General features: G+C 45.6%; 1 protein-coding gene across 2 annotated transcripts; it reads right to left on the bottom strand.

Moving 5' to 3' along the window:
• Positions 1-2,776: 2,776 nt before the first annotated feature.
• Positions 2,777-18,456, bottom strand: LOC142471299 (olfactory receptor 6F1-like). 2 transcript variants are annotated; one of them, XM_075578132.1, is made up of 3 exons: positions 18,275-18,456; positions 6,497-6,593; positions 2,777-4,132 (listed from the first exon to the last, which is right to left on the bottom strand). In XM_075578132.1, the coding sequence occupies exons 2-3, from the start codon at positions 6,559-6,561 to the stop codon at positions 3,148-3,150; spliced, it is 1,050 nt and encodes a 349-aa protein (XP_075434247.1). In that variant the 5' UTR covers positions 6,562-6,593; positions 18,275-18,456; the 3' UTR covers positions 2,777-3,147. The 2 variants fall into 2 exon arrangements, with proteins under 2 accessions (XP_075434247.1, XP_075434248.1); XM_075578133.1 differs by lacking the exons at positions 6,497-6,593; positions 18,275-18,456 and adding an exon at positions 4,865-5,541.
• Between the last annotated feature and the right edge of the window lie 8,138 nt (positions 18,457-26,594).

Raw genomic sequence — 26,594 nt, 5'->3', positions numbered from 1 at the left:
TCCAATAAATTAGCATGCACTTTAATATGGTGATAAATTTGTTTGCTGATAAATTAATAAATAAATAATTAAAGTGTGATATGGATAAATGTATTATTAAATCCTCTAATTCTTGTATAAGAAACAAGCCTCAGCTAAGGGCGCTCAAAAACCTATGTGGTAGGTACAATCTTAAATGTAAATGTACAATAATAATAATCAATTCCACATTTCATATATACTGTATACAAGATATAAATAAAAACCATAGAGATAGCAGCCCCCTCAGGATTGAACGTTTATCTTCAACAGGAGGCAACCCAGGCATTCCACAGAAAAACGATATAAATATAAAAAAGGTAGAGAAGCCACATCTCATAGTGTAGTATTATTAGCTTTACTAGGCACAAAAGGTAAAAATGCTCTTACAATGTATCTGTGCATAAAGAGCAGAAATGATGTAGGGGTCTCTGTAGTCCAGGAACAGTTTGGGCAGGGGTTAACTCACTCCTGTTGGCGCGTCCGCCCGACTGGTCCGTCCTGTGGCTGCTCTGATCTCCCGGTCATTCCGCACCACGTGGATGATGCGGCGGCGCGTCACCACGTCACTCCGTCGTGACATCACTGCGACCAAAATGGCAGTCGCAAGAGCGAGTACGGAGGATGGTTTGAGCTGGCACCAACACTGCAAGCTCCACCAGCTCTCCTCCTGTGTGACATGTTCCTGCTACACCCACAATGTTCTGATAGCTAACCAAAAGCCACACTACGCGTTTCGAGGCGGTACCGCTTCATCAGTGCTGTCTCCAACTCACACCATCCTCCGAACTCGATCTTGGGACTGCAGTTTTAGTCGCAGTGATGTCACAATAGTACAGTCTTTTGCCTTTCTCCGCTTGATGACAAAGTTTATTTTCTGGGGAAAAATAAAATTATTACTGGTACAGTATATTATATATTTCCAGTATTGCTGCTGCTTGATTGTTCTGTTGTTCAAAAGTTATAAAATAATGTTTTTAATCCAATTTTTTTATTTTTTAAGTTGATTTTTTACAATTGTTTCATTGTTTCATTGTGTCACCTTTTATAAAACATAAGTATAACATTTCTCATAATGGTTCCTTCAAGAAGGCTACAAGAATTTTCATGAATGGCTCGGGGGGAGGGTGGGCAGGGGGGTTGATAAGTGGTTGCATTACCGTTCTTTTGTTACTGTAGTAAGACTTTGCGTGTGAGGTTGGTGGGGGGTGAGGATACGCATATGCGTTTCAACAAAGTACCATGAGACATACATGCATGCGCCTGGCTGGCCACCAATTGTACAGTATCTACTGTAGTAACTGCTCAGCCAATCATATTGCTGGACTACATTTTCTAGAATTGTGAATACAATTATACAACTAAATAACCATGAGCAAAGCGATTGATTACAGGAGAACAGACCGATCTGCAGTAACTAATCACTTGTCTGTGTGCATAATGTATTGATATTTTAAAAAAAGAATAAAATACGGCAGCTTGAACTGCAGGTAGTGTAATACAGGTAGTGTAATACAGGTAGTTACTGTAGTAAATTATACTGTATTTACCTTCATTATAGACTTTGCCAAACGGTGGTGATGAGCCACTGTCACTCTTGTAGTCTTCATTATACACGTAGTTGACAGGTGGCAGCGAGCCTGCTACACCTGTAGATGACAGCTGATGAAGCTGGATATCTTTTTGGTACATGCAAGCTTGCTGGTATCTGTACGTGAAATCAAGCTCAGGCTGGACTTTTTGCAGGTATCTTGGTGGGGACAGATAGCAAGGGTTGCCGGTCACCAGGTTTTCACTGGTCAGACCGTTATTGTAATCCGGTGCTGGCACCGGTGCAGGCGCTGTTACATTGCTGGCCTGGGATTGACGAATCTTATTTGGATTAAACCTGACATTTCTCCTTTTGAAGTCTCCATTATCAAAGATACTGGAAAAATCTGGCACCCACACCAATACCCTTCTTTAACTCTGTGTGCGGGGGCAATACGAAAAAAACACGGATCGCTACTTCACTTTTTCCTTATTGCACGCTTCCACCCACGAGCATCAGGTGAAAATTTGTAAAAGTCATTCTTTGCGATGAAATATTCATAGAATTCAGCAACTGTGGCCATTTTATCATCTGCTACATTAATTGCAGAACATATTAAAAATGCATAAGTACAGTCAGGTCTTTTGCACACGTACTGCTGTGTACTCATTGCGTCGGTCGGCAATTGTGCAGGACAGGAGAAAGAATGTAAAAAAGACACAGAGCGTTGAGTTTTTATTATGAAACGCCTAAATTGATACAGTAACTTCTTCCGTACCAAGGTCAATTCACAATGGACCACTGTGGTACTTGCTTTATACAGTATCTGTTTTTTTAAACACCTGCAAGTCGACACATTACTGTAGCACAAGTAGTGTACACATTAGAATTCATTACAATTCATGAATATCTGCCAGCTGGCGCATACGCGAAGAATTGCCCAAAATTAAATCCGAAACCATTATAATTAAACAGATCAACCATGTGTGCCAGGCGGCGCGAATGCGGCATGAACACGGGGGATGCAAAATTTATAGCGCGTGGAATACAGCAGATCCAATGACAACGGCTTAGAGAAGTTTTACAATAAAGGCTGGCGCGGCAGTAAGTGGCTGAAGTAGGATCCCGGCCATGCTTCAACTGCCTGCGCCTTACAAAGAAAAACGACACCCACAATAATTATCCAAACGGAGTGCGGGAAGATCTAAAACCTTTATCCTGACAAAAAATACATAGGAATAACCTCTCGATTTCGTATCATTTAAATTATACAATTGAAAATAACGATTTTTTTTCTTACATTGTTTCGGTGTAGTTTATTGGAAGGACAAACAGTTTTATCTGCTTCATCGTGTAGCTTTGGGGATGAAAATGTAAGTGTGTCTTCTTCAGATCCACGGTGATTACAATATTTTTTGTTTAAACCAATGTTATTTTTTTTTCTTTCACCGCTATTTGTTGTTGTTCTTCATGAGACATCTATCAAGACCTTTTTGAATATGCCTGGAGAGTAAGGGCTAGACTGCCATTGGGTCAGTGATCACTTAGTGTGATTTAAGTTTTGTATCTAGGCGCCAATATATTGTGTTGTGTTCTTCTCAACCTCTCCATCTCATGGAGACCTGTTTACGTAGGGCTGAACGGATTTGCTGACTCCGTAGGCTGTATATTATAGGATTGAACAACGGAGTCACCACAGAGTACAGCAGTGATAGAACCTTGTTCACACTGAGCGAGCCTTTCTTCCTTGGGGCCACATATATGATGATTAGAGACCCATAATATAAGCACACAACAGTCAGATGTGAGCTGCAGGTAGAGAAGGTTTTCTGTTTCCCAGTGGTGGAGGGAATCTTTAGGATTGTGTGGAAGATACAGACATAAGTTACAACGATGAACAGAAATGGGAAGAGAGTGACAGGGGTGCTTATGGCAAAGTTTTCAATTTTCACCAATGAGGTGTCTGAGGAAGACAGCTCAAGAAGAGGATCAACATCGCAGAAGAAATGGTCAATGACATTGGAACCACAGAACTGCAACTTCCATATCAGAATACCTATGCTTGGCATAGCAATAAATCCCAGTAACCAAGACCAAATAACCAGATAATATTGAAACTTGAAGTGCATAATAGCCATATAATGCAGTGGACTGCAAATGGCCAGGTATCTATCATAAGACATCACCGAAAGAAGGAGGCACTCTGCAATTGTTATTGTACCAAACAAATAAAGCTGAGTAATACAGCAAGCAACAGTGATGGTACTACCTTCTTCCAGTATAACACGAAGCATGTTGGGAACAATGTCTGTTGTGATCAAGATATCAGTGAAAGATACATGGCTGAGGAAGAAGTACATGGGAGAGTGGAGTTTGTGACTGGTTGACACCAACACAATGATCAGGAGGTTTCCAGTTACTGTCATTATATAAATCACGAGAAACAGAATGAAGAGTAAAAACTTCTGTTTATGGAGACCTTGAAATCCAAGAAGAAGGAATTCTGACACTTGGGTTTGGTTCATCTCACACATGTTGGGAGGAGAAATAGAACAAAGTCGCCCAGGACGGGATAATATTCTCCTGTAATTCAAAGGGGAAAAGATCAATGTTTTATATGTTAACATAATTTTAAAAAAAACTAAAAGGTTGTCCAAACAGAAACAAACAAAACGGTTTATGGTTGACATTGAAAAACGTATGAGGAAAGCTTAGAAGGAACGAATGTGAACACACTCAGGGATGTGTACTAAGGCAGGTTTTGGACATACTCAGGGATGTGTACTAAGACAGGTTTTGGGCATACTCGGACGTGTACTAAGGCAGGTTTTGGGCATACTCAGGGATGTGTACTGAGGCAGGTTTTGGGCATACTCAGGGATGTGTACTAAGGCAGGTTTTGGGCACCCTCAGGGCTATGTACTAAGGCAGGTTTTGGGCATACTCAGGGATGTGTACTAAGGCAGGTTGTGGGCATACTCAGGGATGTGTACTAAGGCAGGTTTTGGGCACACTCAGGGACGTGTACTAAGGCAGGTTTTGGGCATACTCAGGGATGTGTACTAAGACAGGTTTTGGGCATACTCAGGGATGTGTACTAAGGCAGGATTTGGGCATACTTGGGGATGTGTACTAAGGCAGGTTTTGGGCATACTCAGGGATGTGTATGTCACGGTAGCCCAGGACTTTTAACACCATTTATATTTAAGGGATCAGTCAATAGGCAAAACACAATAATGAAATAAAATTAGGTTTATTTGGATAAGACCTCGGAAACACACAGAAATACAAAATACAGGGAATATACACACTTACTGGGGTTTGATGACTAGACTTTCCTAGTTGCAAGGTGCCTGCTTCAGCAAAGGCTAACCTTGATAGGACCCTTGTCCTGGACTCCTGGACCAGAATCCAGCCTGCTGGCTGGACCCCTCCATGCTTCCCTGTGTGAAAACCTCTTTCACTTCAGAAGCACCTTTGAGAGGCCCACCAGCAGCTGCTTGTCTTCACATCTCCAACAGGAAAAAGAGAGAGCTGCTTTACTGCTCTTCCTTATATAAGACTTGATGCCTATCTAATACACTGAGGGGGCTGGCAGCTAGTTAGAGCATGGATTGTGATTGTGCATTCACTCATAGGAGGGCAAAATTCAAAACTTGCCAATAGAATCGTGCTTAGGAGTTTGAACTCCAACAACCTTTTTACCTGGCTCTGCTGTGTCTACGTGAAACAAAGACTTTCTAATCTAGATATCCTGTTCACAGCCCTTTCCCCTCACCCTGTGCCAAAACCTGCATATATCTTTTTCAATTAACACAGGGAATCCCTATACCTGAGCTGGAGGCATTGAAATGCTAATTCACATGTGGCTGCCTTTTGTCCTGTATGCAGTCCAGCTCACAGCACAAACACAAAATGCAGTTTTAAAACCCAGAAAAACTAAAATTTGGTCCCTAGAGCTTGCACTCTACCACTTGGACCTAAAATGTGGGGTCTGCGAACGGGGCTCTAAAACCTGCTCTAAGACACCAGCTCTAGTACCTTGCTGACAGGCAATACAGGTTAACCCTGTTTGCCCCCAAATATCCCCCCTTTTCCATCATGTTCCAGAAGTCTGTGCCCTGCAGCTATTTCTCATAAGAGGCCACCCATACAAGGCAATCCACTTATAAGCTTGCACAGGCAGCTGCGTGCCCATGAGTCAAAAGGAATACACAGATAATGCATTAACTGGCACACTGGGCTTACCTAGTTAACCCCACACACGGTTCCTAGCTTATAACCCTATGGTACAATATTAAACCCAAGAGCTGGCACTCTCAGCCCTGCCATATGGTTTCAGGGGCAGCCAGCCGGGCTCCACCTTTATTAATGAAGGCCGGCTACGCCCTACCATCACAGTGTACTAAGGCAGGTTTTGGGGATACTCAGGCCTGTGTACTAAGGCAGGATTTGGGCACACTCAGGGCTGTGTACTAAGGCAGGTTTTGGGCACACTCAGGGCTGTATACTAAGGCAGGTTTTGGGCATATTGAAAGCAAATGCGAATATTTGTGAATAACTCCCCCATCTCTTGCAATCACAAACTGTAAGCCCCAAATCACAAGCTGACAGAGGCAGTATACATAGTTACATAGATTCATGCAGGAAAATACATTCCAACGAACATTAAACATGACTTTTGTAACAAGATAATGGGGAGGGGCAGGGCTGCAGACCTGCCTGAGACATGTGAATGTGCTCACAAGTGATATTTTTATTTGCTACATGCTAATGGTGGAGGGATTGTGTCACTTGTTTTTACCCACCATCACTTATATAAATGCGTGGCTGTAACAAAAACCCAAATGATCCTATCTCTGATCCCATACCACACAACTCCACACATCCACATTCAGCTGAATGCATACACCTTGGCTATGAAATAAGTCGACTGGTTTAACTTACCTCAATAGATTCAGAATAATGAAGCCAAATGTGGAGAATACAGAAGTTTCCAGGGCAGGTTTCATACGGAGGATGTGATCAACATTTTCTAGGCTCTCTACAAAAAGGAACACAGCAAACTGTAGGTCAAAGAGACAGTTATTTGTCATTGTCACATGTGTCGACCCTTCATCTTTAATATTAAGCATGAAGTCTGCCACAAGACTGTACGAGGATACCAATTTATCCTTGTGCCGCCTGAAAATGAGTCCTTGGGGGATCATACTGCATCTGTGTAGAGAATTCCACGAAGCTCTCAGGTGTGCAATAACAAGAATTGGAATTCTCAATTGGATTCACAATTCCTCTCCAATTAAAAGTTTGATGAAAACTTTCCTTATTAGTCTGCTAATCTGTAATGAGGTTTAACTTTTACACTGCAGTATGGGAAACTAGAACCTACAGATGTAGGACTTACATATGGGCCACACCTTGGTGTTGTTTGCAAGCTAAAATACCTTGGCCAAAGAATTAAACAAAATGACCCTTGCTTATGAGAAGATATATAGATAAGTATTTACTGTAACTATGTAATATATTGTTAGATGCAGCACTAAGCCTTTTTGTCGTGATGAAATAATATTGCTGAAATGAAGATATTACTGAAATGGACTGGAGGGGGTCTCTGGAGAAGGATTCAAAGCAATGTTCAGTTTACATTTTGTAAAATCTCTTTGTCACGGGAAACCAGGACTAATACCAGGGATCAATATCGCCAGACAGAACACAAGAGTTTATAAAATTAATTTATTGGAAAAACATATCCACAACTATACAAATACACAAACATCACACATACCCAACTGGGGAAACTGGGGAGTACTCTGCCTAACTAGTCGCAGGGACCTACTTGCAGAGATGTCCTTCCTCAAGGCCCAGGCGAGGACCTCATGTCCGGATATTACAGGCATGGTGAACACAAAAATAGGATTGGAACAATTAGAAAAAAAAACACAGGGCACCCCAGGTCTAAGTCTCTCAGCAGCGCCTCCAAATGTAACGGGTATATCCCCCCCCCAATCGCAGATTCTACTGTGTGGGTGCAGGAACATATATTGTTACTCGGTGTGGTGCATACCTGTTGGCTCACAGGAGGGCTGAGCTTCCGCCACGGGGAAACCTGGGGCAATTACACTAGGGATAATACTTACAATAACGAACGATGCAGCGCCTCCACCTGCGATGGCTCCCACCAGAGGGGGAGTGGTTCCTCGCAGGACAATCTCAATAAACACATACACAGTGATTATACTATCTAAGGACTTTATTGACATGTAATACCATACACATGCATAACATAACCTGTGTCCCTCTCTAGAGGAGACACCTACTGCATCATGCAGGACGCTTCCCCAACACTAAGTGAGCCCACCCAGTGTCCAGAGAAACCCCACCCAATGTCCCGCACTCTTGCAGAGAGTCAATGGGTGACTGCGCAGTCACAGTTTAATCTAAGGGCCCGGTGGTGCATCATCTATGTATGTAGATAATACCTGCCAAGCACTCCGGTGCTTGGGTCAGCAATACTTCGCAAAGGATCAGTCGGGCGATGCCTCCTTCTGATCCTCCAACCGAACTCCTTGCACGTGGACCGCTAGAGCGGTCCCACTCCGGAACAGTCTCTGTGGACCCCAACATGGGTCCAACCGCTTCACGGAACAGCACTCTTCACTGTGTCCCTATCTTCCTAAGGGGCACGTGCTACACTATAGGCCGTCCCTATAGTGCAGCAACCTGTGGTGGCTTGGGAAACTCCTATGGGCCTAAAGGGGTAAGGACCTGTCCCACTCCCCTAACTACCCAAGTCCCTACAGCCTCACTAATGCTGACAGCCAACGTGCTGTCAACTAGGTGCCTGCCTGTCAGACCTCACCGCACTGACCGCTGTGACTCTGACAAGGCAGCACTCTAAACTTAGGGCAGCGTCCCTATCTTGGGCCTCCCTCAGCAATTATCCCACTACCTTGGGGGGTTGGGGCCTATCTGGGGTGCGGGTACCTATAGGGCCGCAGGAGCTGTACTCGCTCCCCGCGCTCTGCCTTCCCTCACAGATCCCCTGCTCCAACTATAACTCCTGAGTGACAGGGTCCCTCTCTCTAGAGTAGTCCCTGGCAACACTCTCTCTATAACAGAGTATTAAGCTACCTCAGTCCCAGGGGGTGCTGGCCTAGTACAGCGAGTCCAGAACTCCTGTACTCTACCTCCTTCCTTGGGCTGCTCCGGTCTCTCACTGCTCTGCCTCTGACTCCCATTTCTCTCTGACTGCTGTCTGCCGTAAGCCCGCCAAATGTATCTATTTCTCCTGGTCTCCCTAAGCCCTATTGGCTCCCTGGTGTCACGGGGGGCGCGCAGAGGCTCTTGGGATATGTAGTCCCAGCTCAGAGCCTTCCCTGGTAGGCTAGGGGTTTGCGGGCTTTTCCTACCCTGCCCTGCGCTTGCGCAAGCTTTCCCGGGCTCTCTGTACCTTCTCTCGGCTCTCCCTGCTCTCGCGTGAGCTATCCCTGTCTCTGGGGCTCTCCCTACACTATCGGGGCCCTGCGCATGCGCAAGCCGCAGCGCAATGGCGGCGCCCTGCTTCACCGGCCGCCGGGACCTTAGAGACGCGATCGCGGCCTTAGCAATGGCCCGATCGCGTCCCCGGCAACCGGCCGCAGGTAGGGGAAGCCGTGCTGCTCCCTGCTCCAGCCCCCACCCTTGGAAGCAGCCGTCGGGTCTTTCAGCACCCGCGATCGAGCTGCACCAGGGGAGGGGGGTCTCCAGGAGCCACGGGAGCTCCAGGCTATATTCTCCCCCTGGTGGAACTCCAACGTCCTCGCTTGGATAACAGATGTAACCATGCACAAACATTACATAGTGAAAATGCAGTACACAGAATACACAACACATTCCGACTTTACATCTCGGGTTACAGGACAGATTACACACTATACCCGAGGCTAGCTGAGACCATTCGTGGGGTGCCCCTAACAGATCATGTGGGGGTACCTCACTTTTGCGTCCGTGAGCTTCCCCCAGAAAAATTTCTTGGAGAGCACACCGGAGGGCAACAGTTACTGGCTCTTCGCTACTTCCTCCCCCTGGTGGAAAGAGTAGCACAACATCTTTTAAGCAGGCCTTTACCCGGTCATCCGCGGTCTGGATGCGGTAGACCAGGAGGCCAGGACTTTTCCCGCGATCCACTACCTGGTGGATGGAGCGTTCCTCTTTGGGCTCCAAGGAGAAAATGTTTACTGCACAGTCCTGTGAGGCTTCCACTGGGAAGCGAAAACTGAACAATGTCTCCGTTCGCAAAGTCTCTGGTTCACCCGGCAGGGGGTAAAGGGTTGATACCTTATCACTGCGGTGATTCCCGGTGGCCAACAGGTCCTCGGGGACGCTGTCAGTTCCCACCTCGGCTGTATCGGGACCTGTCCACAACACTTCTGGGACAGTCCACTCACTGACTTGGAACTCGGGGGCGTTGGATCCCAGTCCTGGGACCATTTGGGTCTGAGCGCACGGGCTCACACTCCGCTCAGGAGCCGTGACTCTGGCCTTCTTCACGGCCACCTCCATCGGAGCCTGTGGGGAGCAAGGGGGTTCCTTACCATTCGGCTGGCTAGTGATGGTTTTCTCTTCATCTGGAGAATTCTCTTCCAAGGAGGACACCTCCGCCAGGACGCGATGCAGAGAGGAACCCTTCGCCCAGGCGACCAGACTTAAGGAGCCATCGTGCTCCGCAGTCACCTGGAGGCTCACCCCCGACACCCCTGGGGCAGTCGACTCACCCTTGTCGTTGGTAGGTACTGGTCATTCTTCTAGGACCGATGGTACCTCTGTAGTAGGCCGGACTGACCGTTGTAGGGCACACGGGCCCACAGCAGGGTCCGCAACATCGGGATACACTTCCTCTAGGGCACACGGGCCCACAGCAGACTCTGTATCCGCCGAGATAGTGTGTTTATGGGGTTCACTAGAGTGGTCCGCCGGCAGGCGCATCACCACAAGTGCTGGGTCACTGGATTCACTAGAAGAAGGTGGGGGTATACACACCTTACCCTGTGATTCCTCTGTATCTTCGCTGGGGTGGTTCGCCGGTAGGCGCATCGCCACCGATGGGACTTCAACCTCGTCCCGCTCAGGAACCGGATCTGAAATGTTCACGAGGGCACACGGGCCCTCCAAAATGTCTATGAGAGAGGTAGAGGGGTTAGCTATACTGACCGGCTCAGTATTAACGTCAACCCTGGCTTCCTCTGCGGGTTCTGCCGCCTGGGGCACAATTGGCTTCAAGAACTGGGCACCGCAACAGTCAAACTTAGGCGCCCACGCCAAGGCCTCCCTAGAACAGTCACAGTTAGGGCTACAATACTATATGCTCCGCTCTCCGTCCACGGTGCTGGTCTTGCACTCCAGCGGTAGCTGAAACAGGTCGGCTCCCTGGACATAAACTTTCTGCAGGCAAGTGCACATTAGTGTTAGGGCTTTCACTCCTGGCACATACCAAGCCACATAGGGGTGTATCCCCTTACTGTCTGTCTCATTCATGTTTGGTGGAAAATCACAGTGCTTGCTCCCCCTGGTGGAATCTGAAGGAGGGGCACTTTCTACACGGGAGTGGGTCTGACTCTGCACTGACTCACTCGCATTGCAGGGGGCGGGGCTTAGGGTTTCCCGCCAGTCCCGGACAGGGCTCTGCAATACTTTCCTTCTGTGCCTCGCACGCGGCACCACGTGCCTTCTGCCGACTTGGAGAAAGTTGCCATGGCGCTGGGTCAGCATAGACTAAAGGGCAGCCCTCAGGAGGGCAGCCAGGTATAAACACTGTGGATGGTGCCTCTGCCAGGCAAATATCTTCATCGAATGACACTGTAATAACCAGCGCTCCCCACGTGGACGGGGAGCCTAGACCTACATCCATCGTAAAGGCGTTATGCCACCCGGGGATTCTATACATATGCTCATAGAGCTCCCGCAGTGGAACAGTGCGGGGAAAGCCTTCTACAGCCACCACACGGCGGGGATTTTGGTCCTTCCTCAAGGCCCAGGCGATGACCTCATGTCCGGATATTACAGGCATGGTGAACACAAAAATAGGAATGGAACAATTGGAAAAAAAAACACAGGGCACCCCAGGTCTAAGTCTCTCAGCAGCGCCTCCAAATGTAACGGGTATATCCCCACCCCCCCAATCGCAGATTCTACTGTGTGGGTGCAGGAACATATATTGTTACTCGGTGTGGTGCATACCTGTTGGCTCACAGGAGGGCTGAGCTTCCGCCACGGGGAAACCTGGGGCAATTACACTAGGGATAATACTTACAATAACGAATGATGCAGCGCCTCCACCTGCGATGGCTCCCACCAGAGGGGGAGTGGTTCCTCGCAGGACAATCTCAATAAACACATACACAGTGATTATACTAACTAAGGACTTTACTGACATGTAATACCATACACATGCATAACATAACCTGTGTCCCTCTATAGAGGAGACACCTACTGCGTCACGCAGGACGCTTCCCCAACACTAAGTGAGCCCACCCAGTGTCCAGAGAAACCCCACCCAATGTCCCGCACTCTTGCAGAGAGTCAATGGGTGACTGCGCAGTCACAGTTTAATCTAAGGGCCCGGTGGTGCGTCACCTATGTCTGTTGATAATCCCCTACTACCATCAAGCGGGAGACTCAGGAGTTCTGTTGCCTACAGGTGCACCATCACACACACGTAATGGGAGTTGGTTATCAAGAGTACCCGGGCCAATGTGAGATTGGGGGGGGGGGGGGGGATAAACCCGTTACATATCTTTGCCCAGTGCCTACAGGACTGTTTTTGAGGCCTGAGACCAGCACTGGCTTGGACACTGCAGTTTCTCCCTGTTACAGCAACACCTCTGTAACTCTCTGCGGGCTCTGTCTGCTAGGGTTTCCCTCCCACCTTTTTATACACTTAAAACATACATTGCAACACTCAGGGCCAGGAGCTGCCTACCTGCCCAGGCCCTGATTGGTGGGTTGAACTACAGCATAACATTTGCAACAATTCTATGCAAACCTATTAACCCCTGGTGCTGGAACCAAGCAAAGACATACATACATGCATGCATGCATACATGCATGCATACATGCATGCATGCATGCACGCACGCACGCACACATACATAGCTACATAGCTACATACATACATACATACATACATACATACATACATACATACATACATACATACATACATACATACATACATACATACATACATACATACATACATACATACATACATACATACATACATACATACATACATACATACATACATACATACATACACCATAATACTGAGTTAAGTTATGGTGAGTAAAAAAAGTGACAAAAACCCTCCACAGGAAAACAAATATGCAAATACAACTGTATGCTCATCTGCATGTCTTAGGCAGGTCTGCAACCCCGCCTTTCCCCATTATCACCCAGCATACAGCACTTCCACTGCAGCAAGGGATTCTGGGAAATGACATGCAAATGAGCACACAGTTAAAATCAACCCCACACTGATGAGACCCATCAAGGTCGAAACAGCTGTCTGTGGGTGGTTTTCTGGGTATGCACCTTAACCCTGGCTGTGCTCAAAGCTGTGACCATGCAGCAAGCTTAAGCCTATAGGGAACCATATTAAAAATGGTTTTTGAGGCAAAAGGTGACACTGTGTATCATTTGCATGTCATTTCCCAGAATCCCTTGCTGCAGTGGAAGTGCTGTATCCTGGGTGATAATGGGGAAAGGCGGGTTTGCAGACCTGCCTAAGACATGCAGATGAGCATACAGTTGTATTTGCATATTTGCTTTCCTGTGGAGGGTTTTTGTCACTTTTTTTACTCACCATAACTTAACTCAGTATTATGGTATAGCCTATCCCATGGCCTCTTATGCATATCCAGTTAAAATCAACCCCACACTGATGAGACCCATCAAGGTCGAAACAGCTGTGTAGCTGAGACTGTGTCCCCTTGGCCTTGAGTCATCGTCCCTTCGGGGACTAAAGACTCCTGCTGCTTTTGGGGGGCACGCCATCTCGAGCTGAGAGGAGTGATCCTGAAGCGGAAAAGAGAAAAAGTTCCTCCTTGAATGCACTCGGATGAGCCAGTATTGATAGTAATGAGTGTGTTAAAAACCTTTTAATCACAAGAGAAGGTTAAAAAAGAATTGTACAGAGGGGCATGGTATATATAATCCAAGGCCAGCCCCTAAAAGGCAAACCAGCAGAATCGTCCTCACTCTTGAGGAGATATGGGTATAACAACACCTAAATGTGGAACTGTGTCGCTCAGATAGTACCCTTTCCTATAATACCAGATTAGAGGGTCCATAAACCATATGGAAATCCTTATGTCAATAATTCAATGAACCTAAAATGATATAGGTCATTGAAGCTAAGTCTGGAGGGTAATTATCTTACACCGACTGGACAGATGGTATATATCTGGGTGATGTCCCTAGTCCACTTAAGCGGTGTGTATAATAGAAAAACAAGACATGGTGAAAACAATAACAACGCAACAAAGATTATAGTCAAAAAAAGAAAAAACTCAACCACCATGTACATATAGTAGTGAGATGTGTAGCTAAATAGTGTGTGAGCTCTGCAAAGGGCAAGCACAAAGTGTGCTAACGGAGACGCCCTGAGGCACGGTTCAAAGACCGTATCCAGTTATAGCCTCTATATACTCGTTGATGTTTAGTGCAGAGATCAAAATCACAAAAAGCCTCTAACAAAGATTATAATCAAAAAAAGAAAAAACTCAACCACCATGTACATATAGTAGTGAGATGTGTAGCGAAATAGTGTGTGAGCTCTGCAAAGGGCAAGCACAAAGTGTGCTAACGGAGACGCCCTGAGGCACGGTTCAAAGACCGTATCCAGTTATAGCCTCTATATACTCGTTGATGTTTAGTGCAGAGATCAAAATCACAAAAAGCCTCTCTAGAGTCCAGTAGTTAGCACTAATCAGGCCCAGTAGTTATAGGGTGCTGATAAGTACATGGGGTGAGGAACAAACTAACTCATAAATCAGATTAAGTCTCCCTCTAAGCAGGTAAATATAATATATACACAGCTAGGGCTGATGATGGTCAGTTAACAGAACCCCTGATTACATCCCCCTCTCTTATTTGCACATATTATGCTGGTAACCTGAATGGTAGCTATGATAGAGTGAAAACATAGCAGACATAACAATTCACAGTAGATTGTCAGGACAGGATAGTATCTTCAGTCCTAATAAGGGTGCTACTTAGCTCTTGTGTGCACTCAACAGCCGCTGCACCATCGTTGGTAGAGGGGAACGGCAGCATAATACCAGGGGAGGGGTATTCTGGTCTCGAGGCAGCAGCTACAGACGCTTACTTGCCTGAACTGCTGCACTGTCTGTTTCGCAGCCGGCCCTGCGAAACAGACAGTGCAGCAGTTCAGGCAAGTAAGCGACTGAGGGGAGACACGCCCCCAGCGGTCGCTGTGGCAACCGCTAGTTACTTAAAGTGCACTCTGAGAGCGTGCACATACCTTTGAAAAAGCGCGATCCCGCGCAAAACGTGCGTCAGGTGACTACGAGCGTGGTGACGTCACCGCACCCAAGATGGCGCCTCCGCGGCTGTAGCTGCTGCCTCGAGACCAGAATACCCCTCCCCTGGTATTATGCTGCCGTTCCCCTCTACCAACGATGGTGCAGCGGCTGTTGAGTGCACACAAGAGCTAAGTAGCACCCTTATTAGGACTGAAGATACTATCCTGTCCTGACAATCTACTGTGAATTGTTATGTCTGCTATGTTTTCACTCTATCATAGCTACCATTCAGGTTACCAGCATAATATGTGCAAATAAGAGAGGGGGATGTAATCAGGGGTTCTGTTAACTGACCATCATCAGCCCTAGCTGTGTATATATTATATTTACCTGCTTAGAGGGAGACTTAATCTGATTTATGAGTTAGTTTGTTCCTCACCCCATGTACTTATCAGCACCCTATAACTACTGGGCCTGATTAGTGCTAACTACTGGACTCTAGAGAGGCTTTTTGTGATTTTGATCTCTGCACTAAACATCAACGAGTATATAGAGGCTATAACTGGATACGGTCTTTGAACCGTGCCTCAGGGCGTCTCCGTTAGCACACTTTGTGCTTGCCCTTTGCAGAGCTCACACACTATTTAGCTACACATCTCACTACTATATGTACATGGTGGTTGAGTTTTTTCTTTTTTTGATTATAATCTTTGTTAGAGGCTTTTTGTGATTTTGATCTCTGCACTAAACATCAACGAGTATATAGAGGCTATAACTGGATACGGTCTTTGAACCGTGCCTCAGGGCGTCTCCGTTAGCACACTTTGTGCTTGCCCTTTGCAGAGCTCACACACTATTTAGCTACACATCTCACTACTATATGTACATGGTGGTTGAGTTTTTTCTTTTTTTGACTATAATCTTTGTTGCGTTGTTATTGTTTTCACCATGTCTTGTTTTTCTATTATACACACCGCTTAAGTGGACTAGGGACATCACCCAGATATATACCATCTGTCCAGTCGGTGTAAGATAATTACCCTCCAGACTTAGCTTCAATGACCTATATCATTTTAGGTTCATTGAATTATTGACATAAGGATTTCCATATGGTTTATGGACCCTCTAATCTGGTATTATAGGAAAGGGTACTATCTGAGCGACACAGTTCCACATTTAGGTGTTGTTATACCCATATCTCCTCAAGAGTGAGGACGATTCTGCTGGTTTGCCTTTTAGGGGCTGGCCTTGGATTATATATACCATGCCCCTCTGTACAATTCTTTTTTAACCTTCTCTTGTGATTAAAAGGTTTTTAACACACTCATTACTATCAATACTGGCTCATCCGAGTGCATTCAAGGAGGAACTTTTTCTCTTTTCCGCTTTAGTTATACTTTTCCTCTTTTGCACCGGTATTTGGCTCGACACCTTATTACTTATACACTCTTTACCTGCTGATGCGGGAGCATCCCTTACCCCTCCCTCCCCCCCCTCCCCATTCTTGGATTATCTAGGAGTGATCCTGAGCAAGCGGTTCTGAGCGAGCAGATGCGGAAGTGAGGGGCCGGCACCTTTGCCCTGGGACATCGCCTTTACTGGCTAAAGTCCCTTGCTGCTTTTGGGGTGCCGCACCTGAGCTTGGGAGAGCGGAGATGACGTCGCAAGCTGGAATGCGCAATTCCATCCGGTTCCTGATCGAGGAGACCGAGAGATGTCGAGTAAACCTGCAGTGGATAGTGGAGAAGGTGCTGAAGCAATTGATTGGTCTGGATGCTGAGAGGATCTTCTGCCTTCAGGATTTCCCTGCACAGGGGATTTATGACCTGACCTGTCATCAAGAAGCGGATGTTTGGTGCACTTTTGAAAAGTGCAAGGAGAAGTCTGGTGATCCGGTCTTATATGGCATCAAGGTAATTCCAAATTTTATGCTGGAGGAGAGACCACTTGTAATTCACATGTACAATCCGTATACAAGGAAAGAGGAGATTGTGACTTTTTTGAAAAGGTATTGTGAAATGATCAGAGGAGGTGAAGAACTTAAAAACCCGTATGGCATGTTTAACGGGAAGAGACGTTTCTGGGTACGGTTCAGACGGGATCCATCATGTGCAGTGGAAGTGCTGTTTGCTGGGTGATAATGGTGAAAGACAGGGTTGCAGACCTGTCTAAGACATGCAAATGAATATACAGGAATATTTACAGTTGCTTTATGCTTTACTGTGGAGGGTTTTAGTCACTTTTTTTTACCCACCATAACCTTAATAGTCGTGGTGATTACCTACTCGTATCTCATTTGAGCAAATGTCAGCAAGCCAACCTCACACTGATGATACCCATCAAGGTTGAAACATGTCTGTGAGTGGGTTAACTGACTTTGCATCTCCCAAGTCCTTGCTTAAAAGCTGTGTTTAAAGCAGCATGCATTGGCTAAGGGTTGCTCATGTAAAGTGAGCATGAAATAAAAAGTGGCACTGTGTGCTCATTTGCATGTCATTTCCCAGAATCCTTTGCTGCAGTGGAAGTGCTGTTTGCTGGGTGATAATGGTGAAAGACAGGGTTTAAGACCTGTCTAAGACATGCAAATGAATATACAGGAATATTTACAGTTGCTTTATGTTTTACTGTGGAGGGTTTTAGTCACTTTTTTTACCCACCATAACCTTAATAGTCGTATGTTTATATATATATATATATATATATATATATATATATATATATATATATATATATACATAACATACAATACAATACCAATGTATTACTGACAGGTAGGGGTAATGGCAGACTTAACCTTTATAAACAGCAGCCATATTTCCCCTTACCGTCACACTGTTGTCTTCAGTTTCCATTTTGTGTGTAGGAATGTGTGTCTGGTATAGATGGGGGTTTCGCTCCTAAGTAGATTTACGACTGTGTCTGTAGTTAACGCCCACATTCCCAGTGATAGGGTATACCAAGTATCTATTCAGAGTTGTTTGAGGCCAGTTCTAACCAGGTTTAATGAGCTGTAAATTGGAATTAACCCTAACTATAGCGCTTAACCTATAATGTGTGAATTACACGTGAAACAAAAAATGTGCAATAATAAGCAATAATAAAAACCAGTTGTGATAACAAGAGGCCAAAGCTGCCAAAGGCTTCCCACAATGCAAATTATCTCAAACCTGCATACAATGATACGATGATGGAAAAAGGATACCTGGCGCTTAGAATAACACTGTGTCCATAAGAAACAAAACCAGTCTTTATAAAATCTCCCAGAGTCCAAAACTTGAAGTGGATATCTGTGGTTTTTCTTCACTGCTGCAACTTCCCAATTTACCTGGAAATGATAGAAGGGCACACCATTGTGCAGTACTACTGATTTCTAATGGTTTTCCCTTACATATAACGTTCCCAATGTAGACTGAGTCTACTTACAGGAGTGTCTCTTTCCGGATACAGTGGAGACAATCTGTGCTTTAATCCCTTCAACGTCCACCTGTGCCACGAATCCCCCGGGTAATTCCTTAACCTCTTGAAACTCCGTGATTCCAGAATCACCCAAAATACACGGACCCCCAGAGAAGGGGAATGAACAATTGCAAAAGGTGATCACAAATTTAATAAAATCGGCTTCAACAAGCCTAACAGAACGGCTAAAACAAGCCTTAAACGATAAAAAATCACTCACATGTACTCACATGAATACATGCGATTTAAAACGACACGAGAATGCCGTCCACAGCTTGTAATGCAACTCCTGGGCCTGCTCCGGTTAAGATGTGCTCTCTCACTGCTTGTCTCATCCGGTTTGGTGCGTCTGCGTCTCTCCCCCCACTTGGCTGCGTTCTGGTATACAACCAACAGGTCTGACAGACTGCGCACCTCTGCAGTCACAGCGAGTCTACTGCTGACAGAAAATCTAGCTCCTCCCACCCTAACGCGTTTCGTGACGTAGGGACGCCACTTTCTCAAAGGAATAAGAAGCTACTGGCAATCTCTTACTATATACCCCCCAAGAGATGATTACCCCCTTAAGTGATAATTACATGTTAATCACATACAGGTGCATTCCTGTCTGTTACATAACGATATGTATCTGAGGATGCCAACACCCTGGGATTCAGAGGCACATTTAACAACAAACTTACCCCTATAGTGATGACTGTTACAATAAAAACATACATAAACATCAGACCAACCTTATATGCTGTTAGATAAATATATATGCACAACAAATGTTAATCTTTTAAAACGAAGCCAAGCTAAATATATATGCAACAAATGTTAATCTTTTAAAAATGAAGCCAGGTCAAACTCTATATTTAAACCCTTAGGGGCAAGAGTTTTTAAAGTGTAGATCCAAAAACTTTCTTTCTTAGATAGATTGTTTAACCTATCACCTCCCCTCCAATTAGGCTTGGGACAATCTATTCCTTTACATACTAAACCATTGGGATTCTGATTATGGACCAATCTGAAATGGCTGGAGACACTACAGTATGTGTCTCCAAACCTCTTTTAATGTTATAAATGTGTTCTGCTAATCTACATGTCAGTGGTCTTCCCGTTCTTCCAACATATTGAAGTCCACACGGACATTGTAGGAGATATACACAGAACTTGCTTTTGCAGTTAATAAATGAGTCAATTTCATAAGTTCTGTTCGTAACAGTAGAATGAAACTTATCACATTTTTCACTGTAATTGCAGGCCACACACTTTCCACACACAAAATAACCTTTAAAATCAGATAGCCATGTGATTGTTTTACGCTTTGATCTATCATTAGGACAACTCGGTGCCAATGAGGCCTTCAAATTATTGGCTTTTTTATATATGATTTGAGGCTGTGGTGGTAGAAATGACTGTAAAATGTGGTCTCGTTGGAGAATTCCCCAGTGTTTCCTAAGTGTTTTCACTATTTCAGGGGCCATACTATTATATTTTGTGATAAAAGGTATGAATTCTCCCTCTCTTTCTTTTTTAATCTTCTTACGGTCTATATCCACTAATGTTGTTCTATCTACCTGATTAACTTTTTCAATAGCCAATTCCACTTTTTTCTTGTTATAATTCCGTGCCAAAAATTTGTGCTTCAATTCTCCTACTTGTTCCTCATAAATATGCTTTTGAGAATAGTTTCTTTTTAATCTCAAAGCTTGTCCCTGTGGGATGTTGTCTACCATCTCGGGTGATGATGGCTGGATGCCAAAAGATATGTGTTGGCATTCACCTCTTTGAAATAAGTTTTCGTGTGCACTAAGTTGTTCTCTATATATAAGGTAAGGTCTAGAAAATTAATGGACACTGGATCACTATTAAAAGTGAATCTAATGTTACAGGAATTGGCGTTTAAATGTTTTTGGAACTGGGTTAGTTCATCTTGTGTACCTCTCCAGACGCACAGCACATCGTCGATGTATCTTCTCCAGAGCACCAGGTTTGCACCAAACGGGTTATTACTCCAAATCCGTTCCCATTCCCACATGGCCATGAACAGATTGGCATAGCTCGGTGCAAACCTGGGGCCCATTGCGGTGCCGCACGTCTGGAGAAAGAACTCCCCATCGTGACAAAAATAATTGTGTTGAGAATATATCGAATACCATTAAGAACAAACTCCATTAATGCTACACTGACTTCAGTGTCCTGTTCCAATGCCATTTTTACCGCTCTCAGACCTGTTTCATCCTCAATGATGGTGTATAGGGACACCACATCACATGTGACCCAAATGAGGTCACTATCCCAAGTGAGATTTTGAATTAAGTTCAACACGTGTGTGGTGTCCCTTAGGTATGATGGAACTTGTGTAACATATTTTTTGTAGTATATGATCTAGGAATTGAGAAAGGTTTGACGTTAGGGAACCGATCCCTGAAATGATTGGTCTTCCCGGGGGTCTGATGGGATCGTTGTGCAGTTTGGGGATGAAGTAAAAAACTGGTATTTTGGGTTCCTCTACCATGAGGAACTCCAGTTCTTTCTTAGTTGTCACTTCATCCTCCAATCCTTTATTTATTAAAATTGAAAGTTCTTGTTTGAACTGATCTGTAGGATTTTTTTTCAATTTTTTATATGTAATCTGATCACTGAGGATCCTATTGGATTCTTCCTGATAATAACAAACTTCGCACCTATACGGGGTCCAAACATGTTTGAATTATATGTGGATGTCCAGAAGTGTGCATCTCATTAGCTTCATGGACTCTTGTTTCTTTTATGCTGTTCTACTTGCAGTTTTATGATAATCATCATCTTACTGTACAGTATTGCACTATTATTTGTGTGCGCTCTTTCCCGGCATGTTTCCACTGGTGTACTGCGCTCCCTGACTTCTTGGCAACACAGGCACACAAAACATAAGTAGCACCAAGAAACAGCAGAGGAACGAGAGAAAGAACAACAAATGAACTAATAGTGCCATTATTCTCAAAAATCAGTAGAGCTGTTATACAGAAATAGCACGTTACAGTACATTGTCACACCAGATATCCCAACATACTCCAGCTTAAATCCAAATATCACCGTTTGTTTGAGTTTCAATTGAAGTTTTGGCAAATAATAAACAATAACTACTGTATATTAGACAGCAAACTCGTTCTACTTGTTCAGTGTATCAAAATTGTGTATGGTTGTAAAAAAAAGAAAGATTTACAGTAGGGTTAGCGAAAAACAGACTAGAGAAGAAGGCTCAGAAAGATGTCCCAGGGCTGAAGGACGGGGGTGCCATAAATCCAAATGAGCTTTAATTAGTAACCAAATGAAAAAAAACAACAAATAAGAAAATGAATAATTAAAAATGATTAAACGTGATGACCTAGTCCCGTCCTCTTTCCCATAAGTATTGCTTTTCTGCTAAAGCGGCCTTTACACAGTACAGTAGTTCCATTTCGGTGTCCTATTGACCACTGCTATATTCCTATAATGGAAGGGACTAGGACCGGGATGCCGGTGGCGACATCTGAAGTCATATAACACCATGTAACCCTAAAGTCGACCGACCAACTATGAGTTCATATTCCCTTTAGATGAACGCATAATACGTATAATAAGTATATTTACGTGTGGCATGGTTTTATAAGATTCCAGGGCAACATGTATAATTGGGGGGGGAGGAGGAATTTTGGTCACTTGACTTATCCGTAGTTGCATTCTGTGTACAGTGATGTCATACAGATGGAGCCAGACTCACTGTCTCCGGCGAAGCAGTAGAAGAAGCAGATGTCCTCGGCTCTAGAGACAATGTCTGCCACGATCATACTATGTGGGGGTCCATGCTACCTAATGGGACTGACCGCATCCTTATCCTCCGGGTCAGTGCCTACCATGGTTATGTGACCATTGATGGTAGTGCCACCGAAGTTAGTTAGCTTAGCTAAATCTGTTCTCTTCTTTCCCTTGTCATGTTGTGGCTGCACATGTAGGGTGACAGTACGACAGAATTCGGCACAATGATTGGAAGAGGCAATGTAAACTATGACTGAACATTGGGTACTTTAGTGTGTGAAACCCCTGGATAAGGTGCTTCTTCTGCTAGAGCCATTGCTGCTGCCTCTTCCTCACCTTGCTCAACACCATCATCCTTAGCTTGAAGACCACCACTCTCCTGGTTACTAACACTCCCCTCTTTGTTAGACACCAGTGCCGGTCCTTCCTCTGAGCCCCCCCTACCCCTTGGCCATGTTCCACCTGTGCCGGAGCAGACAGATCCAGGAGAACATATGTAAATATAAGGTGCAATTCATTGTGTTGTTAGCTCACTACCTGACTTAAGTTCTGTTCGAAACAATAATATCTTCCACCCCCACGAAGTGGATCACAAAGCTTATGATCCTGACTCTGGTTTCCAATGGCTACCACTGGGGGTGCTGCACTAATTGCTCTGGGAACAGCGGAGTGAGGATAAGGTATTACAGCTGCTGTTGTCATTGGTGATATTGATTGGTTCATGGTGGGGCTGTCCAGTACATTTGGTCGCGACTATTTTGCCGGTGAGAAAATCACTGCCGGTGTTTAGCTGCCACTCACCTCGCCGCCGGGAAACTCTCGCTGCCACTGACAAGACACCTCACCCTAAACACCTTACCCTAACACCCTACCCTAAACACCTTACCCTAATTCCTTACCCTAAACAACTTACTTTGTCACCTTATGGCTATGCTAAGTGAGGGTAATATCCAGTTTAAATGCATGAAGTGGTCCTTATTTGCTGTCAGTATATACATATATATATATATATATATATATATATATATACACACATACATACATACATACATACATACACACACAGGGACCATTTAATGCCTTAAGTCATAAATTGCATACTACTCAGTTTGAGGATTCAGGGGTCACGGTGGTCGCAGCATGACCCCCCCCTCACCTCTTTTTGCTCCCACTACTGTGGTGCTCCTTCCTCGCTGCTCCTGCATGGCCCCTGTGGTTGGGGGGCTTCCCGGTCGACTCCGGCGGGCAGACGCTGCACCACGGGCAGCTGGTGCTCAGGCGGCTCCCCTCGTTACGGCATGCGCGCCGGACCAAGATAATTTATTCACTGCTCTTGCAGTGAAGCAACGCCCTCCGCCCACGCGCCGGCTACAACTTAACCCCAAAGCTTCCCACCTGGCTGCCTATCATAGGAACCAATCCAGGACAGCTCCTCGTGCTCCTCCAGGCCTGCCTCCGCTTCCTATTGGTCAGCCGCAGTATATAGTACCTGTCTTACCTCTTTCACATTGCTCGACATAGTATCTCGCTTATTCAGGTTACGACTCGGCTTGGCGGACTACACTCTCTGGCTCTCGACCCCGGCTCCCTATTGACTACGTGGCTTCTCACGTCCCTTGATCTCAGCTCGGACCCGACCTTCGGATCTCTCCTATTCCTGACCTTGGCTAACGGCAACTACTACGTCTCTACTTTTACCAGACCGGCAAGTATTGCTACAGCTATTTCTACCTGGCCAGGCAACACCAAAACACCACACTCCGGACACGCTCCTTCTGCTGCGGGTGCATGCACATATACGTCCCCACCTCAGTATAAGGGACGGGTCTGGTCTGCGGGCAGCACCGGTGTAACATTATGTCGAGCCCACAAGACTCAGACCAGACTGATCTGGGCTCTATGATGACGGCTTTGTATCAACAAATACATGCCTTAACTGATCAGATGGCATTCCTCACTCAACAGGTAGAAGATCTTTCTTTTCAGGCACCACCTGTGTCCGCACCGCCAGCGCAGGCAGAACTGGTGTCCACCGCGGCACCAGGCCCAAGATTCCGGCACCAAAGCCGTACACGGGGGACCCGCACGCCTGTCGTGGATTTCTCAATCAATGCGAGATCCAGTTTGAGATTGCCCCGCAGCAGTATTCCACTAGTCGTAAGAAAGTGGCGTACGTTTACAGCCTACTCACGGGAAATGCACTGGCATGGGCCTCCCCGATTTGGAACTACGTCCCGAAATCACCCGCGATTACACTGCCCTTAGACGAGACTTTCGACAGGTCTTCAATACCCCCGCATGCCAAGAAACTGCCTCTGACTTTTTGCTTCAGCTTTCACAGGGACGTCGGTCCGTGGCCCAGTACGCCTTGGAGTTCAGGACCATAGCAGCTGAGACACGATTAGACCAGAAGGCCTAAGTCTCAGTCTTCTGGCAACGCCTAACGGATTCTGTGAAGGACGAACTCGCCTCACAACCCAGGCCAGGACTTCTGGAGGAACTCATCTCCCAGGCCATTCGAGTAGATCGACGTCTTCAGGTACGTCGAGCTGAGCGCCAACACCCCCGATTTATGCCTTTCCATGCCCCTTTTCCCAGGTTCTCTTCAACCACGGGGCCTGTCGTCTCCCCGCTGCTTGCTCTGGAGCCAATGCAACTCGGAGTCCAGCATCCCCGGGCCGGTGGGTTATGCTACTACTGCGGATCTTCCGACCATCTGGTCTGTGATTGTCCACTATGTCCTGGAAACGACCAAGCCCAGTGAGTACGAAGGGGCTCTCCCTGGGTGCTAACTCTCCTTGTACCCTTTCCAAAAAGGAACTTCCCAAAAAGTTGACAATTCCCATCTCACTCTCTGGTCCTACTTTCCGCACCTCCACAGAGGCATTTATCGATTCCGGCGCGGGAGGAAATTTCGTGGACCAGACATTCTCTGAACAGAACCAGATTCCACTCATTAGGAAGAAATCTCCCGTTGCCTTTGTAGGGATCGACGGCTGTCCGCTAACCCCGGCATACATCTCCTTGGAGACCTGCCCCCTCACCCTTTCTTCTCATTCCCACAAGAAGACCCTGGCCTTTGTTGTAATCCATGCTCCTAGAACTCCGGTCACCTTTGGCTTACCTTGGTTTCAGAAGCACAATCCGTACATCAATTGGACATCTCAAGATCCCATTGTGTGGAAGTCAAGGTCAGAGGAGTCTTCCCCACCAGCTGTACTTCCGCCTCAACTGCTGGCTAATACATCCAACCATAAGGGAGATTTACCCGCCCCATTCGCAGATTTTCTGGATGTCTTCAGCAAGACTCAATCCGAGCTACTACCCCCTCACAGATCATACGATTGTCCGATAGACTAGGTACCTGGATATACATTGCTCAAATTCAAATCCTACCCCCTCTCTCTGCCTGGGACAGAAGCCATGAACGAATATATTAGCGAGAACTTGAAACGGGGCTTTATACGGCATTCCAATTCGCCCGCGGGGGCTGGATTCTTTTTCATTAAGAAGAAAGACGGTACTCTCAGATCGTGTATAAACAAACGGGGTCTGAACCGCATTACGGTGAAGAACCGTTACCCACTCCCACTCATCTCTGAACTCTTCGATAGACTTCAAGGTGCAAACCTGTTTATCAAGCTAGACCTTCGCGGGGCATATAATCTCATTCGCATCCGGGAGGATGAAGAATTGAAGACCGCCTTCAACACCCGTAGCGGCCACTACGAATATCTCGTGATGCCCTTCGGCTTATACAACGCTCCAGCGGTCTTTCAGGACTTTATGAATTACATTTTTTGGGATGTCCTTAACCATTTTGTAATTGTTTATCTGGATGTGACAGGGTGAAGTCAACCCCTATCAATTATACCTGGGAGACATATGTCTGAGTGCTTCATCCAGCACTCATAAGGGTTAACTCAGGTGGAAGCTAGGTAAATCAGGATGTAAGCTGACACCTGAGAGCCAGCAAGGTAGAAAAATGATCTTGTTACTGGCAGTAGCTGCCCTGCCTTAGAGAGGAGCACACTGCTACGTGAGCTCTTAGCCAGAGGGATTTCACCAAAGACTACTTCAACCAAAGTAAGGATTGTTCATTTGTTTTACTGACTGCTTAAAGTACCCTTATGGTTTGGTTCTGTTTTAGCCAGCAAGCCTGCTAGATAGGCCTGCTGTCTTAGTCAGTTTTTCTCCCAATGTGGAGCATGATTTATTTGTTTAAAGGGACAGTGTACCCGCCTGTGATGTTGCTGTGGAGAAATAAAGCCACTGAACGATTTCATTTATCCTGAAACTATACG

The sequence above is a fragment of the Ascaphus truei genome, chromosome 20 (genome assembly GCF_040206685.1).
Source record: "Ascaphus truei isolate aAscTru1 chromosome 20, aAscTru1.hap1, whole genome shotgun sequence".
Classification (NCBI taxonomy): domain Eukaryota; kingdom Metazoa; phylum Chordata; class Amphibia; order Anura; family Ascaphidae; genus Ascaphus; species Ascaphus truei.
Note: the sequence above shows the minus strand (reverse complement) of the source record. Positions and strands in the feature narration are given on the sequence as shown.